Source organism: Coturnix japonica, chromosome 3 (assembly GCF_001577835.2).
Source record: "Coturnix japonica isolate 7356 chromosome 3, Coturnix japonica 2.1, whole genome shotgun sequence".
In the NCBI taxonomy this organism is placed as follows: domain Eukaryota; kingdom Metazoa; phylum Chordata; class Aves; order Galliformes; family Phasianidae; genus Coturnix; species Coturnix japonica.
The window spans coordinates 42,162,085-42,180,963 of NC_029518.1; the positions used below are offsets into that span (position 1 = coordinate 42,162,085).

The 18,879-nt window shown below is 39.5% G+C and overlaps 1 protein-coding gene across 1 annotated transcript; it reads left to right on the forward strand.

Moving 5' to 3' along the window:
- The first annotated feature begins 863 nt into the window (after positions 1 to 863).
- On the forward strand, positions 864 to 18,248 carry RAB32 (RAB32, member RAS oncogene family). Its single transcript, XM_015858182.2, has 3 exons — positions 864 to 1,276; positions 14,667 to 14,944; positions 16,623 to 18,248. Exons 1-3 carry the CDS (start codon positions 1,048 to 1,050, stop codon positions 16,770 to 16,772), a joined length of 657 nt encoding a protein of 218 aa, XP_015713668.1. The 5' UTR covers positions 864 to 1,047; the 3' UTR covers positions 16,773 to 18,248.
- Positions 18,249 to 18,879: the final 631 nt, after the last annotated feature.

Here is an 18,879-nt window from a genome sequence, read left to right on the forward strand (position 1 = left end):
ACACATGCTGGTTCAAATACATGTACCTGAAGTAATGTCTCCTATACTCAGTATCCACCTCTTAAATAATAATCAAGTTTTTTTGTCTATCACATTTCTTGACAGAGAATCTATGCTAACCCTGTGCCATCCTCCAACCAAAACAAACAAACAAACAAACAAATCAGTCTTATTGCTGTATAAGAATCTGTCCTTAGTTTATATTCTGATGTTATTGCTGCTGCTGGAAAGTAAATTCTAATTAGAGAAGCTGTCTTGAAGTCAATACAGCATGACAGTTTAAATTAATAATTTTAAACCCAAATCTCTAAATACAATTTTTCCTCAGTGCCTCTAGCTCCTTCATTGCATATTGCCAGTCTCTTCACCTGCTTCCATTTATATTCCACGCACTATCTTTGTGTGATAACTGCTGCTCATGACAGCTGCACACTGGTACAGCATCACCCCAGCACTTTACCTTTTTCTCTCCTTTCCCAAAAGATGCAATGTGCAGACAATACTCTACAGCCTGAAAGGCAGAAAACCTATTTTATGTTGATTTCTAAGAATGCGTGCGCTCATTTACTGCTGTCCCAGAGTGAGACAAACACCACACGATTAGCTTAGAAACTGCAACATGTTCAGCTGTCGGTGTTTCTGATTATTCAGCGGTTCGATGTTGTCCCGCACACTGTCCCCTCAGCTTTCCGAGCCCTCTGAGCACCAAGGTCCGCAGCCCCGTGCGCCCAGCCCTGCAGGGAGCGCTGCATTACGAAGCCGCTTCCCTTAACACGGCCCCGGCCCGCAGGAGCGGCCCAACGCTGCCACGGGTCCGACCCGCCCCAGCCGGAGGCTCGGCCCACCTTCTGCCCCTCCCCGGGCTTTATAAGGCGCGGAGTTTCCGCGTCCTGTGACTGCGGTCAGGTGGTTGTAGGGTTTCCCTGTTTTCTTTTCTCTGTCTGTCGCGGGCCGGCTCTGCGGTAGCGTTGGTGGAGGTGAATTCTCGGCTGGGAAAGTTTGCGGCGGAGCGCCGCAGTCCCGGCAGCGCTGCCGGGCCGTGCAGGCATGGCCGGCGGGGAAGGGCCGGTGTCCGGCGTGGCAGAGAGCCGGGAGCACCTCTTCAAGGTGCTGGTGATCGGGGAGCTGGGCGTGGGCAAGACCAGCATTATTAAGCGTTACGTGCACCAGCTCTTCTCCCAGCACTACCGGGCCACCATCGGGGTGGATTTTGCTCTCAAAGTCATCAACTGGGACAGCAAGACCCTGGTGCGGCTCCAGCTCTGGGATATTGCAGGTGAGGGACGGGGACCGAGGCCTCTGCGGAGGGAGGTGTACTCTGGCTCTGAAGCCTGCTGCCGTGCCTTTATCCTTTTCCTGTTATTCCCAACTCCGTATTTGAGGTGCGAGTAGTGGGCAGTTTCCATCGGGAAGAGGAGTTTTTGACTTCCTGTAGGCTGTGGGTGCCCTGTGGGCCAACGCTGGGGCTCTTATAGCTTTCTTCAAAAAGCCACTCCGCTTCTGGCTGCTCACAGCTTCTGCTTCAACTGGCTCTTGCTGTGTGGTGCTTCTAGAGGAAACGTGTCTCTTCCAAGCAGGTTGTGCTCTGTAGGCACACCTTTCAGGTTAACTAGACTAAAAGTACCCTCAAAAAAAGTTGTGTTTCCCCTTCAGTGGTTTGGAGTAGCCTGCTTAATCTAAATGTAACTTGTGACCCCTGGCTTGTGCAGGGTGTGAGGAATTTGTGTTATGCTCCTTTCTGCATTTGAATGTGTGTCAAAAAGACACTGTGAGTACACTAAAACAGTGAAGCCCCGTTTCCTTTCCTATGCGTGTTAAGAATTGCACTGTAATGCCACTGCGTCTTAAAGAACCAAACTGTGTACATATCATAGTTAAATGTTTATGCTTAAGTGTTAAATGACAGCTGGCAAATGTAACTTTTCTGTAGTCTAAGAAGCCTGTGTTCTCTCAACTCATTAATCATCTCAAGTTGGCATTGCATTTGTCTCTTTATGTAGCCTGGCCTCTAACCTGCAGCTCCCTTTTTCTCTTTCCAGTCTGAAGAACACTTCTGTATATATGGAAATATCTTATTTCAGATACTGTCTTTAAACTTACACTGGAAGATACTAAGTTAACAACTGGTAATCACTGTTTCCACGAACACTCTCCTTTGTCAAGTGAAAGCTCATGAAACAGAAAGGGTAATGCACAGCTGATACATCCCTGCGCCAAACCAGCTGTGGTTTGGTATCAGCTGCTTCTGCTTTAAAAATTGTCTTGAAACACTTCATCTATGATTCTCATGCTGAAAGGCCTGCTTCTTACTGCAGTGTGCTGAAATGCATGGTAGGCCTTTCTGCTGTAGGAAAAACTAAGAATGATTGTTTTGAAGAAAAGCAGAAATACTGGCAGGATTTCTCTTGTGGCTTCTTTTTGCAAATCACTTTTCAACTTCTTTCAATAAATTGGCAGTACTGGTGCAAGCTGCTGCAATGCTCTGGCTTTGTTTTAGCAAGTCTGGAGTTGTGAAGATAAAAATAATGTTGTTCCAGGGTCTTGGTGTTTGGCAGGCAGCTGTTTAAATTCTTCTCAGCTGTTGATTTCTGTCACTGGGGTAGACTGTGCTCTGCCAAAGTGATCTGTTTCAACAGGCTAAGCTGAAACTTAGCTGTTCTTGTAACAGTTTGGACACAGGTGATGCCCTACTAAGCTAAATGAGTTTTTAGTATGATGTTTACTTTCTTATAAAACTCTTGAGTAATCTTTCCCTTATGAAAACAACCCAAAATACAATGATTTTTCTATTTGCATTCTAAACTTCTTTGTTAAATCTGGTAGATTAATCTGTTTCCAAGGGGCTGGGGGCCCTTCTCCAATGGAAGACTAAGACCACAAGTAAGAACTTCTAGTGATATTAAATTGTGCTGTCCTCAGGCAGTTTGACAGTAATAGTTCAGAATTCTTTAGAACTCAGGGTCTCCATTTAGGTATTAACCACTAAAATAAAAGGGAATTTAGTATCCACAAGGGTTTCGTAGTCCTAAAACTGCAAGTGTGCTTGAGCTGGAAAGGTATTCTGCAGTTCAGTCTGTACTTTCTTTCTAAAGACCTGAGGGTGTGGAAGTGATTAGAAAGGACTGAGCTGAAGATGACTTCTATATTGTCCCAGGCTATGTTGCCTAAAGCATGTGTCATGAAGTATCTGAGCATATGATAGTCATTCCCTCTTAACTCATTAGTGGGATGGTCTTCTGTCTTTCAACAGCTCACAGATAATTTTGTCTGCTGGTATGTGCAGACAAACAGCTTTAGATCTCTTGAAGAGATCTAAATCTTATGGTAACTAACACTTCATGTGACTTCCCTGCAAGTGATGTGGTGCTGGTGCTTTGAATCAAGTTTGATGTACTTAAAAAGGTTTCTGAACAGGAGTCAAGCCCTTAAGCAAAGTTAAATATGCTGTTTTTCCCTAGGTCAGCTTGTAGTTCCAAGTCTATCATTAAAAGCTTTCCTCAAAGAACTGTATTCTGTAGGTACATCAATGACAGAAATGAATTGTGGTGCTCGTTCCATCAGCTGAGGATTATAATGCAGGTACAGTGCTGACTTCCGGTGTGAATGTAGCCAGACATCAAACTGATGATGCTGCACTGTTTATTGCAGTGCTGTAGGTTCATAGTTTTCAATTTATTGTGCTAGCTCAGGTTTTAGTCATAAATCCATGTAATTGCCTGATAGGCCCTGACGGTGTTACAGTGCCAGCTCTTTTCTGGTCAAAATTGCATTACTTTGTATCCTACAACAGGAAAGCTGACTCCTGCAGCTGAATCAAAGCTTGGATGCTAAAAGGAAGAAGGGAGCTGTTGTACCTATACTTCCATACCTGTAAATACTCAGGCATTTTTGTTTATATAGACACAGGTTGTGGCCTTTTCAGCAACAGAGATGAGAAAACTTGAGAGACTACTGTCAGTCACTTTCAAATGATCTTGTCTGCTGCATGAAATATTCTGTTCAGCTTCTGTCAGATTATATGCGTGTCTGTACAGGAGCAGAACTTCTAAATCTTAGCTGCCCTGGGCCTTACTGTTGTTTTTTTTTATCTCATCATGTGAAGTTATGCTAAGCGACTCTTCCAGGATAAATTCTGGAAGTATTAAAAGTTTAACTCTCTTCTTCAAAGGATGTAATAGATAATATAACTAGGAGATAGGGATGAGTCATTGTGGTAAAGAGATACAAAAACAAAGGCATCTTAGTGATAGGGAAGCTTTTAAACTCTATTTCAGTATGCTTGAGATTCATACTTGAACATGTTCTTTTTGTCAGTGTACTCTACTAACCTCAGTATGGTGAAGGAGGTGAATACAGCATACCAATGAAACTTTAAACTGTATTGAAAAATCATCTTAAGGACTTCTAAATCAATCAGACTTGATTTGAAATAGTAAGAGCTGTGACTGAGTATCTTTAGCTTTATAATCATATTGGCTACCACTCACTCACATCAGCCTTTACAGATGTCCAACTCACTAGAGGGCATTGATGTGTTCTGCATTAACTTTGGCTACAGTATCCTTTTTCCAGGACATTTTTGAACATTTTCAGAGAAATCTTAATATTCTAACTGGAAGAGTGTGGCAATAGAACTGTCAGAACAGAAGAGGAGCAGTTGTGTATTGTATATTTAGAATACTTAGGTACAGATTTTTGAGAGCTTATGGGTAAGACTCATAGCATGCAAATTTGTTACTGGCATCATGTCTGTCTCCTTGAAAACATTTGAATTCTGTCTTGAAGAGGATGGAGAAATTACATGAAGTATTTTTCTCAAACACAAAGCTGAGGGCCTGGAACAACCCATCTCCTATGAAGACAAATTGATCTTGAATATATGAATAGATGTTAAGCTTTCAGTTTATTTGGCAGTTAACTTGTATTCATTTATGGGAAATGATGAGAAATGGGAAAATGAGCGCAGGAAACCATAAATGCTGTAGAAGGGAAGTGTCTAAACATGCTCCAGAGTAGGGTAAAGAAACCTGAAAGTAGGATTTGCAGAGTGAGACAATGAAGGCAAAATGCAAGCCTTCTGGCCTAGCAGATACCAAGGATTACTAAACTATACCTGATAATCTGTCCCAGTGAAGTTGGATCTCTCCTCTGGAGAGGCAGTATACTTTGTAGCAGTGTACTCTGTGAACTATAACTTCACACTGTTACATGTTTTGCTGACATGGTTTAAAACATGTTCAAACTGCAATATGAAAAAATATTTTAATTTTGAGCAGTAACATACTCTAGTTTATTCTTGTTCTGCATATATGCTGCTGAGGTACTGAAGGACTGCTGAACTGTTTCAAGGAACTTGGTCACAAGCCTGCAGTATAAACTGACTTTTTTTATTTGTGCCTGGAAGTGAGCATAAGGTGGAGCCTGAGGGTCTAGACACAACAACCTGCCCACAACTGTGCTTTTGCATTCATTAGATATTCCTAAGAGTGAGGAATGTGAAAGGAAGAGTGAAAACTCTGCATATAAATAGTAATATCAGAGATGGATGCAAAACTTGGAGCTCAGAGCTTTATTTAAAGAACTGGCAAGTGTTCTGAGAGTATTTTCTGATTTATCTGGTGATGGAGGTTCCAGGCACACCCCTTCATGTGGGGACGGAAGCACTGTCACTCTGGTAATAGGTGAGGTAGGTCAGAAAGATCTGTCAGGAGTGATGAAGTTCAGACTGATTAAAAAGGTCTGGTCTTGTTATGCTTCTTGCATACATATGTTAGTATACATTTCATGTAAGAGTAATTAATGTTGGCTGAAAACATGCAAGGCTAGCAGATAAAATTTTAGAGGAAATGTAGGCCTGCTCATCTGTGAAGGCATTGAAATGCTTTCTCAGAAGCAGTAGAGGCAAGAAACAGAGCTGATGATATACTGTGTGTTTCCTTCCTGAAACCACCCTGCTGTGGGAAATTTTGTGTGGGTGTCCTTTCCTATGACTCCTCTGGAACAACAGGATTAGGTTTATGAACTTTCACTTCATGATGACTTGCTTTATTTGCAGCTCTGAAGTCAAATAGTCCAATTTAGTGCTAAACATGTTAAACTTGTTCCTTCTTGATGTGTCTCTAGCTTTCAGACATCCCTGTACCATGAACAACTGCTGTGAGTGATGGCTGCTGGTCTTTCTAATAAAGCTACTTCCCTTGATCTGCTGCTGGAGTACTGATTAATCACAACTGAAGTGTCTTGTGCTTAGTACATTATATAGCACTGCAAAGTACTGCTTCTCTTGTCCTAAACTTGTAAAAAGCCTCTGTGCTGGCTTTTAAATGCAGAAATATCTTAAGAGTACTGTGGAAAATGTTAGTCTTGAAGCTGGGGTTAGGCAGTTAGGTATGGTGACCTTGATTGTGCAAGACAGAACTGTTCAGTTAAGTTTAAGTTAAACTGAAAACTTGATAGATGTTCTTACAGTACCTTGGAAATAAGCTTAGAATTTTTTCATAGGCTTTTGGGTTATCCTGCAAGTAATAGGTTTAGGAATGTGATCTTAAAAGTCCAGCTGATCTAGTACACGCTTAAAGCCAAGATTACAGTATTGATTTTTAGCAAGCACTCTTAAGTGATGTTTTCATTGTGAATAAAAATTTTAATCACTGATCTTCCAATCACTGTGGAATACATAGAAATTCAGTCTAATTTTCAAGTAGATCGTATTAGCAGTTGTTCAGATGTTTTACATTTGGTACGAAGCCATAATAAAAATGCTTCTGTAGCACTCAAATACAGAGGATGAAAAATGGATTCATTAAACAGGAAGGGAGACAGCAAATGGTAAGAAAAATAGCATTTATCACACAACATAACAAACTTCTGGGTCAAGTTATTAAACAAGTTATAAATCTGTGCGGAAATCCACTAAATCAAATTGATTATTAAGTTATTCTTTGAGGCAAGTATTGTCTGAGTTATTAACATTAATGTAATACTGACTCAGAAATTAAGCTGTTTGGAGATTAATACAGCTGACTTTTCAGAGATAAACTGGTGTAGACTGCCCTACATTTTTCCTTATGTATAGTTTGCATGGGTGCAGATGGATCTTTATCAACTTACCTTACAGTTGTCTTCCAGGTTCAGAATGTCTGTAACTTTGCCTTATTTACTGGCACCCGCTTGGCCTTTTACTAATTGTTATTTCTTTATATGCACACCAGATCTGGGTGTCACTGAAGTGCATGTACACAAGTACAGCTTAAGTTGGCAAGGGCTTTACAGATGTGTTTAAAACTGATTTTATTTCCTGTGTTTTATAGGATAGATAGTTTTAGCAGTTGGGCTCAAAGAAGTTTCAGTATTCCATACAAAATGTTTCTTCCCTTCAGTAGCAATCAAGGACACTGGAATTAAATTTTAGAGCTGCTTTTAATATCTTCCTTCAACTCCATCAGCACTCATTGACCTGCCCTTACAGTTTGGGAATGGTTTCCTCCAAATACTCAGGCTAGAAGTTCTGAAGTGTGACACACCATGTCAAAAGGAAGTGATTTGCAGTAAATGTGTCTGTTTTCTTATGAAAGCATAGGAATAATTCTTGTGAAATTATTGGCAGTGTTACTGCTAGTATGAGCTGCAGTAAGCAGTGACTGTGAGATGCAGCATACTTTTCAATACTTTTCATGTTGGTAAGACAATTTTTGAACTTGTCACCTGGCTACAGATGGGCAGAGTGAAGGTAGATGTGGTGCTGATTGTTGAGATGTCAAGGTTTTACAGAGCTAGTTTAGAAATATACATTCTAACTATGGCTAGAGATAGTATAATTTACTTTGAGCAGTAATAGCTTCTAGGCTAGCAGTAAATGCAAATCATTACTCCTTACTGTGTGAATTTTGGCTGCTTTTCAAGTGTTTTAAAAAGCCTTTAAGTGTCACTACTAAGAGCTTATGGGAACTTGTTCTTTTAAATGCTCCTGGAATATAGTGCTGGGTAGAGCAAAGTGGCAGCTACTTGATATAGAATTCCAGTGGCACACTGTGTGCCATGACACATTGGCTGGCTTGGAGATTAAAATTTTTTGGTCTCGTGATTAAGTCATTCTTGAGACAAACTGACTTTAGACTTGTTCTCCTGTGTTGTGAAATGCCACACTGCCAAGCAGCATCGCTAACTATGCAGTGCAGCTCTTGCTGCATCGTACTGTGCTGAGGGAGACAAACCTGGAGTATGGGGCTTAACTCTGGCAGTTAGCTTGCTTAAATGAGCCTGGTTAGAGTGAAATAGGAACCAGCCATTTTTTCCACCCATATTATATTTAATGTCTAGTTAGATATTAGTTAGCTGAGCTATACTTTTCAAGGGAGAAAAATCTCCCGCATAGTCAGAAACTCCTTGTCTCAATTTGTTTGTTGAAGATGCAAGCAAAACAAATTATGCCTGCTAGACTTTTTTTTTACAAACTAACTCCTACACATGCCTGATGCTGGACAAAGCCAGCTGAATTGTAAATATAAGGTCTTGCTTCAAAACTTACTAGATAGCTGTTAAAGCCAGCACAGGCATGTTAGTCAACTCACTGGATTAGCCAAGGGCTACAAGCAGCAAAAAAAGTTTCAGTCTTACTGTAAACTTCCTTATGAGAGCTGTGAAATTTTTTGAGGAAGACTTCTTCCTATTTAGCTTTTCTACCTTGTAGATGGGGATAGTGTGCTTTTACAGTCTATAAGGATGGGAGATGTGATCAATTTTCCTGATAGAAATCTGGTGTCTCAGCATTTGTACCTTAGTGCTGCTTTTGTTTCGTTATTTAGCTACCAGAATTCTGAAGTGGAAAGGCTAATATCTGGCTAGTTCAGATTTTGGCTGTACTATGCAATAAAACTTTACAGTGAACTACTTTCTAGTATTTTAGAATGAAATAGATTCCTAAAAACATGTGAAAATGCGTCAAATTATGACCTGAATGTGCTGCTACCCCTGAACTGACATTAGTCAGTGGTTTCAATGACTCCAACTAGTCTAGATTAAATCTCTCAAATACATACTGTGTATACATACAGTGTTTTGTATACTCTGTTCAGAAAATGTAATATTCTTGTTCTCACTTTTTAATCTCTTAAAATTTGTCATCAGAACCTCAAATGCCAAGTATTACTTTCACAGTGGTGGAAAGTATAAGTGAAGCTTTCATTACTTACAGGTTCCTAATATCTACCAGAGCTGCCAATCTAGTTTAAACACTGGATAATCTTACATTTATGGCTTATATGGGTAAGAATAGGAATGGAAAGACAACTAGTACTGACCACTTTGGAATCTGTCTGCTTGCTCTCTCTCAGTCTACAGCTGCTGCCCATGTGGGAAAAGCAGGCAGTAACTTGGGCATGTCCCATAAAACTGGTAGTAGTTTGGTTAACCTACTTTTTTCTGAATAACAGATTTGCTCTAATTGGTTGAGACAGTTCTGGGACAAGCTGTCCTGGTGTGGGGAGAGAGTCTGAGGAAATACTATCAGCAGTGGTGAGTGGCTTGGAAGTAATGTATCTGTATATCTTGCTAAAGAAGTTCCCCAAGTCAGCACATACCTGAATTTGGTGGTGCTAAAATGTGTTTCAAGTGACTGGAGGATGGGGCAGTACATCCTCTGGGCAAGCCTGAATATTTGTCTTGCATTCTACATCCATCTATAAGACTGACAGGCATTCAAAATGAAGTCTGTTCTTGCCTATGTCTCATTGGGGATTTAGGTAAATTTTGAGTCGGGCAGTGGTTCTAACTGTTAGTGATAGGATTGGCCTGCATGCCCAACCCATTTTGATGGTGCTGTAACTTAAATCTACCATACTGTGTGATGTGAACTGTGCTGAGAGTTGGCATTGTAAATAAGGAGCTGCCACTGAGATGTTCCCCAATAATGTTCCCCCAGGCTCCCAAGTAGGAGCTTGACCCTAGACATCTGGAGAGCCTGAGGTTTTGGTCTTCTCTATAGCAGTGCTGCTGGAGCAGGAGAGAAAGAGTTCAATACTTCAAGGAGAGGAAAGAAGAGGCAAAAAGGTTTTAGTTTGCTGTTGCTTTTTTTTTTTTTTTTTTTTCCTCTCCAATTCTTTCCTGTCTAGGCTGAGTAAAAACAAATGTTTCAAACTAATTTAAGGACAATGAGACAACTAATTTGTAGAGTTCTGAAGACTGAACCATACAGCATATCAGCACAGGTACACATTTTACTAGCATGCTATGTGGTTAGTAATCTAGTTGATAGCAAGAACCTGAGAGCCATGGTGCTGACAATCACATTAAAGTTTTTCTGGCTTGGGGGTAGGTGTTCTGGATCTGAGATGATGCTCAGTGAAGTCTAAAAGGACCTAGGAGTTTCTTGAAGAGTTACTTACTGAAGGGTAAGCATAGTGCTGGTCTCATTAAGTCTATCCTAAATGTTTACACAACTTTGGTTTTACTATTTTTCATACACAGAGTATTTACTTGCACTGACCTATGTTGTTCATGCGTGTACACAGATTTGTACTGCGGTGTAGCTTGATGCATTTTCACTATATACTTTATATCACAGTAGTTGTGTGCAAGCCTTTTCCTTGGTAAAAGTTGTCTTCTGCTATCTATTATAGAAGTTGAATAGTGCCTCTGGGAAGTGCAAGTGACATACCTGCGTGGAAACTAAGCAATGCTGTTCCTGAGTACTGTTCACTGTGATCAATGTTCACTTTGTAGCAGAACTGTTACCTGTCAGATTTCTGCTGTGACTAGCACTGAACTTCTATTTTGGAGGAAACTTGTATCGACTTTGAGATACTTATGTATTTCCAAATGTGTTAACTTGTAAAACATTCAGCAGGAGGTTCATTTAAGGCTTCTATAGGGAGTGAAACCAGTATTTCTGTACTTGCATGAGCCTTGTTGCAGCACTGAGGACACCAGTCAAGACAGCAAAGGAATCTTCTTTCACTAGGCTTTCAGTAATGTCACCCTTTATGAATTTTGACATGACTTATATTGAGAGCCATGGTAAATGGTTGATCCCTTCTCACAAAGGAACAAGAAAATTCAAGTATTCTCAGATTAACACTGGTCTGCTTATCATGATTTAATAAACATCCTGCGATACTGAAGCTTGTAATATTTAAAATTGTACTTGACATTTTCCTGTTGAAATAAAAGTAGTATAACTGTAACACCTTGGCAAGTTGGGACTTCTACACATCTTGAATTTCCTAATTGATTCAGTGGAACTCTGGCCTCTGACTTTCTTTACTACTGTGTAGAAAGAAATGTTGCTTGATCTATTGGCTTGGTTTTATAGATTTTTATTATAAGGGTGGTTTCTTATTAAACTGCCTTAAAATGCCTTTCAGCGTTTGAAAGGACAAAGTCAGCAGTAGCTGCTTGGCTTTATTTGCAAGCTGAGTACTTTAAATATCAGTTGTTGACAACTGCTGCTGGGTCCAGTGGGAGAAAATGGTAAAACTTGAGAATGATCTTCAAAGTTACTTGCTGACTAGAAGCAAGACTCTTCAGCTAGCTGTGCTTTCACTTCTGGATGGCTTTAGCTTTGGTCATACTTGTATAGCTTAGGATTACTTGATGCTGAACTGCCAGATGTGTATAAAATCAGACTTTGAGATCTGGCCATTCATTCTATCCTGTCAGTAGCCTGCCTTCAGCAAGAGAAACTATTTATTTCACAGTTCTTCCAGCTGTCAGGCCTTTTTAACATGTGGTCATCTTTTCCTTCCTCAGCAGTGACACAATTTTTGGAAAGTGTCGTAACGGTTAGTTTTGTCTGAGAGAGAAGTTGAATGTTTAGTAGTAGTGCTCTTGATGAAGAAAAGGGCTTAAATGCATCAAATACAGCCCAGGTTTATCAGAGTAGCATTGCTTCAGAATAGACTAGGATAATTAGATCATGCAGAGTAGGGGAACTTGTGCTTCTGGTATTGTCAGATAAACAGAAACCTACCTTCCCAGTAGAGAACATAGTTGGGAAAGCTTCTAGATAGGCCACTTTGCTGTCAGTAAGTTGGTTCCTAGCATTTCAAGGCTTTAGGTATATAGGAGAATCCTTCTGGAGGAATGAACCCACACATACCCAATACCATGCATATTCAGCATTCATTTGCACTCTTAACCTGCTTTTCCTAGCTTCAGTTTCCATCCTATAAGCAGTAATTAAGATCAGCATTAATTGTAGGAGCACACTGAAAAGCCAGACCACAGTAAGTCACGCTGCTAAATTCTTGCACTAGGAAAAATTGCTATACTTAACTAAAGTGCTTGTGTATGTATAAATAAACTTCAAGAAAAGGCTGGCATTTTCTGATTCTCACGGTGATAACTCATCTCTTGTAGTAAATGAAAGTTTCTATATTCAGTAAGAATATGAGTCTTTGCTTAAATTTAGTTTTCAACTTAGGTTAGCTCTGTTACAATATAAGCTAAGAATTAAGGAAAGCTCCTGAAGTTCAGTACAGGTTTAAACTAAGCTGAATTCCTGTGATGCTACTGTAGGGAACTGAACTGGCTCCCAGAACAGGACATTAGGCAATTATTCACTTACTGCTGTTGCAATTACTGGAAAATATGGTGATGTGTGCTAAGTCATTTAGATGTGAAAACTCTGTGGTTAGAGAATTTGGAACTCTGTACTGTATGCAGCCATTATGTACTCCCAAACATAACCTCTGCCCATGACTACGCTGTAGCTTGGCCTGAACCCCTGAAACAAATGCTTTGCCTGAAAGGTGTGTTAAACTTAAAGTTCCTCTAGAATGTGTCTCAGTGCCTATGAGAGACTCTGCTTGAAGCCTCTGCATTATCACTAGTAACAGGACTTTATAGAAAGAATTCAATCATCAGAATTCTGAAATTGGTACAGAACACTGTGGAAATTGATATCGTACTTTTGTGAGATTAACCTGTGTATAGGGATACACTGTCTGAATTGAAGAAAAGACCTGGCACTCCTGCCTGGTGGGAAACATCCCCATTATTTAGGAACTGATGATAACAAAACTACCTTCCTAGGCCATTCCAGGTTTTCCTATGCCCGAAAGACAACACAAATTACTTCTGTACAACCTTTCTGACACTTTAGGAGGAATGCACCTCTTCTAGAGACAGTCATAGGTATGTGCTTGGTGCCCGACTTGTTGGTCCTAAAGGTCTAGGCAGAAATCCTGAATCAAAACTTGAGATTTGAGTATGGAGGGAAGAGCTTTGCTCTTGTTCATGCTTCCTGTGACCACAGGAGAGATACTCAGATGGTAGTGAGTAAATTCCTGTCTAACTTTTGCTCCCCAAAATGTTTTGTTTGTGATGTTGTTTCCTGCACCATTGTAATTTGAGGTTGTACTGGGAGGGAAAGGGGGGGGGAGGAAGTCCTCTTCTGGAACTTTATGGTTCTCTGGAAGCTACTAGTGATTCTGGGCAGTTCTACTAGATGCTTAGTCTTCGCTGAAACTGTCTGTAGAGGATGAGCTAATCTGAAGTATACTGACCTTAAAATAGCTTACATGGTCGAGTTCCTTCATATGGTGTCTTCTGATTAATTTCTGAGCAGATAATGCCTTGTTCTTCTGGTGACTGTCCTTGCAAAAAGGACACTTGTAAACTTGAATGCTTGGGGGGGGGGGGGGGGATGGGATGGGAAATGGCAATGATGTTCCAAGTTAAAATCCTTAGTATTCTAGAACATATAAAATACATGCAAACAGCTGAAGTGAAAATGTAGTGTGAAACTAAAATATAGTGCTGGAAACATTTCTGCCAGTGGTGCTACTTCTGAACAGAGTGGAAAACCATTTTAGTAGGCCAAATTTAAAGTGACATGTGCATACCTAATACTTGCCACTGTTGGGCTCACTTAAGTATAGTGTGACAGTCTGACCTTCCCAATGGTGAACCTGGCACTTATTCTACTTCTTGAATATACTGACAACAAGAACAACATTCTACTTAAAAAAAAAAAAAAAAAAAGCCTTTATTCTTCTGATGATTAATTTTTTTCTGAGTTTTTATTATGAACAATTGTACTTCACCTATTCTGTTCACCTTGTACCAAATCCTGGGGCATCAATGGAACTCCTGTAGTTAGAAACTATTATGGAGAGGTCTGACTTTAAAATAATTAAAAAAAAAAAAAAAAGCTTATGAAAAACTATTAAACTAGTTCCTTTCAAGCTGTCCCTAAGGGAAAATATCTTCAAAAGATGAGTCCTTCAGAGCATTCATTGAAAGTTGTTTGTGTTGGTGCTTGCAGAAAGCCTTATCTGCCCTCCAGGAAAATCTTGTGTTCCCAAAAATCTTGTGTTCCCAAATACGTACTTGAAGTGGCAGGCTGACATTCTAAATCACACAAAAGCTTCTTTTGTGAGACAAGTAACTTATGTCTAGTTGTCCTGGTAATGTTTTAGGCATTACTTCTCATAGGGCACTACTAAAAACTATGTTTTAAAGCTTATTTGTCAGTAGAATGTGATTGCAGCTTGTCACATATGGGAGTATATAACAGCTGTTGTAATGACCTTACGTAGGATGGAAGAGACAATGTATAAACTGTTAAAAGACCTAGAGGCTGAACTTTTATGTACTAACCTGATAGTCTTCAGCGTAAACTCTGGTGAACACAGGTACATAAAAATTGTCACATCTTTCCTTTTCAGGCCAGGAGCGTTTTGGAAATATGACAAGAGTGTACTACAAAGAAGCAGTTGGTGCTTTTGTGGTCTTTGATGTCACAAGAGGTTCCACGTTTGAGGCTGTTTCAAAGTGGAAACATGATTTGGACAGTAAAGTACTTCTTCCCAATGGCAGCCCCATCCCTGCTGTTCTTCTTGCAAACAAGTGTGACCAAAAGAAAGATGGCAGCCAGAATCTTTCTCAAATGGACCAGTTCTGCAGAGAAGGTGGCTTTATTGGATGGTTTGAAACATCTGCCAAGGTAAGAATTAAGTAGGTGTTTAAGTGTGCTTTCTATTCACAACAGCAGATATAGTCATATGGGGAAAGAAATTTATCAGATGCAGGAAGTGACAGTTTGGATTCCAGTGTTCAGTGAGAAATAGAAGTGGTGTGCAGGATAGTTCATTGCTAAGGAAGGCTTACAGCATATTTAGTTGGAACTGCATCTCACATTCAGACAACACTGAAGTGGAAACATTAACTGAATTCAATGTGTTTTTTTTTTTTGATCTTGTGTGCATCAAGATCAGTGCTGTTCTTTAGATGTCAGTGCTAATAAATACTGATTGAACTGATAAAAGGAAAAACTACTGCATCTTTAAGTGAAAGAATTCCCATTGCAGCTTTTTCTTATCTGGTGCATACAAGAAGTGATGAGACTCCAGATAAAATTATCTGCTTGCTTGCTACTATATACTTAGATGATGCTACTAAACCACTTTCTCCTATATCAAGTAGTGATGAGACTGAACTAGGGAAAATCTAATTGCCCAGTTGTGGAGAAACTGATTTTAAGGGCAGCTGCTTTATTCCAATTAAAGTTTATGTTTGAGTAGATTCAAATGTTGCACAGTTTTAATCAAACTCAAACAGTGTGCATATATGCTTACAGTAGCTTAGTTGGCAGTGAAATCAACAGTTTCTTAACCTAAATGCCTTCATGTTGAAAAATCATCAATCTCAAGCATCAATATGTCTGACAGGGCCAGTTACTGGTCTGGCCAATAATTCCTTTATATTAAGCTAAGCTTCAAGATCCTTCTCTTCCTTTGAGTTCACTACTTCCTTCAGTTGCTGCTGACAAACTGGCATAAAGCATACTTATGCAAGAGCTATTTCTAGCACCTGATGCTTTTTTTTTTTTTTTCCACAAAGATCTGTAAGAGGAATGGCAAGAAATAAATCTCTTCCTGGTCACCATAAAATAAGGAGTAGGGATGCACAGTGACTAAGGTACTAGACTGAAATACAGTTCTAGGTATTCTGCATACACACTTTCACTGTCCCTGGCGGTGTTCAGGAGGCATCTGGATGAGGAGCTATGAGGTATGGTTTAGTGGCTTGTGGTAGTAATGTTAATAGGAGGACAGTTGGACTAGATGATCTTGTAGATCCTTTCCTACCTTGTGAATCTATATTTCTATGATTCTTTGGAATGTAAGTTAAGGTACTTACTTAAGAAAATGGCTGAATGAAGCACCTTGACTTTTCTGGTTTTTTGAGGCTGATACAAAAGACCTCTGTTGATAAATGAGTTTATTGATATTGCAGCAAAAAGAGGAATAGGCTCCAAAAGGCCATGCACTACTAAAACCAGTGTTAATTGCCTCTTATCTTTCTTAACACATAAGTGCAGCTTGGCACTTAAGAGTGGTTCAAACATAGTTTTATGTCCAGACTACACAGTACTTTGGAGTCTAGCTATCCTTTGTGTATGGTGGGTGAATAGCTTCACTAAACTTTTCTGATGATTTATTTTTTTTCCTTTTACAAACAGCAAATTTTTGAGCAATGATGTGTTGTATCTAAGCTGCCTGTGTTCTGCCAGTGGCTGCAGAGTAGTGTGTATTTGGCCAGCTTCTAACAAGGAAGTGTGACTTTTTAAAAGCAAAAATCCAACCAACAACTTGTTAACTTATTTGCATTCCTATTCTTAGGACAACATCAACATAGATGAAGCTGCTCGATTCTTGGTGGAAAACATCCTTGCCAACTACAAAACCTTTCCTAATGAAGAGAATGATGTGGGGAAACCAAAACTGGACCTAGACCCATTGAAAGCAGAGAGTAAATCACAGTGCTGCTAATGCTACCACTGTTCGACAAATGTGATGGAATGAGCAGCAAGACTGTTCCTTAAATCAAACTGCTGCTATGGTGCTGCATTGTGACAATCCATATGGGGTGTCTGGTATTATCTGAACAGGTGATTCTTGTGGGTGTTTACATACTCAGTTTCATGCTAAACAGGAGTATCTTGTGAGTTCTCACTCCTCTTGCTTGAGTGGCTTCATCTAAATCTGGTTAGTTGCTTACTTGAGAACATAAGGTAGTGTTTACACTCCTAAAAAAGAACAAAGACAACATTCAGTGTCTACTTTGCCTTCTAGGATATGCTACATTCCAAATAGGACTCACTCATGTCTTTAGCTGAACAGACACTTGCACCTCTACTGAATATTCTTTTCGTCACCAATAATGCCCTACTTTAGCTTGACTTCTCACCTATATACACTTGTACCTATCTGTCTCCTTGCTAGCTCACTTGGATCAAGATGTTATGTTAATCTTGAAGGGGCCAATATCATCATTGGTGTGTTCACGAGGATCAGGTGGAGTAGACTGCTTTCACCTCTGTGTAAGAACAAGATAGGTAAAGGTAAACGATTGTATTTAATGGAAAGACACTGTTACATGGGTACTAACAAAAATACATCTTCTGCTATTTAAAGAATATTACTTTCAGCTAATACTTTACCTGTGAAACACATTAATCAATACAGTTGCATTTCTGCCATTCTTATAATAATTTCACTTGTATGCACATCTAGAAATATCCAGAAGTCTTTTCATGCACTAACACCAAAAACTTTAGCAAGGCTGGGTAAAATAAATATCTTGCTGTCCTGTGACAATGAACTTCCTACTTTTTCCTTTTTTTTTTTTTTTTTTCTCCTGGAGATGGTTCTGAATACTTTGAATAAGAATAGATGCTTTGGAAGAAATAATTCAACTGGATCTTTGTAGCTTGTCAAAAATCCCCCGCCTCCTTTTTTAATTTTAGAACAGTGCTGCACTCTTCTGACTACTCAGTTTGTGAACTGGCTTGCTTACCAGCTTGTAACTGTTCATGGAGATGCTTGCTTCCTTGTTATAACCCAGGTTTTTCTGGCAGCAAATGAAGATTAAAAGGAATAGAGAACTTCAGTTCTTGGCTATTTTCTTGTAATTTTGGCTCTACTAGGCTGAAATGCTTCAGAGCTCCTTGTAATTTTAAAGGGTTTCTTCTGTCTTGGTACCTCACTGCTATTGGCTTCAGAGTTCTTAACTTGCTTGTCTGGTGGTACTGATGTTTATGTAAATATCAGCATGAAGTATGTGCCAGATTGAATATACTTTAATCTGTATTGAAATTATCTAGGCTGATGTCTTTTCTAAGGAGTAACATATTTTTTAAGAAACGAATAAATATATTTGGGCATCTTATCTTGTTGGTGTGTGCTTTTTGAATGAATCTTTGCATTATGTGTGCCACCCTAAATAAAGTTGGTTTCAAGTATCAATGAAAATATTTATTTCAATAGTTAAAATTTAAAGGCTTCTTTTATATTACCACGGTATGGAATGCTATAAACTAAAACCAGGTTTAGCTAGTTGGTGTTTGAGTTAATTTAGGCTAGATGACATTTTAAGAATCCTTCTGGTCTCCTTCTCAATAGAAGGAATAGAGGAATAGTGAATAGAGGATCATACCAGGCTGTTCAGGTCTTCATGTAGTATTCTGGTCTTAAAGATTCAGTGGCAGACCATATGACCTCCAGGAAAGTTGTTTCAATGCTTGACTGTCTGCATGAGCATTTATCTAGTTTGATTATATCCATGATATCTCATCTTCCCACTGTGTAGCACTACAAGGAATGAATCTGTTTTGCTTGTGCAGATTAGCTGGACATCTAAAGCTTGATTACAGGCTATTTGAAGTTGAAAGTAGCAAAGCTTAAGAAAGTTGCACCTTATCTGTGTTCCTTGTTTGCTGACTTGTTTGGGTTGTTAACTGTCACATTTAACCTGGAACTACCGTAATTTTCCTGTTCTCTCCTGAACAAGTTAACTTGGACTGTAAATCCACTTAAACCCACTTAATCTCCAACATGCAGTCTTCTAAACTTAAAACATAACTATAGTGGAGCATTT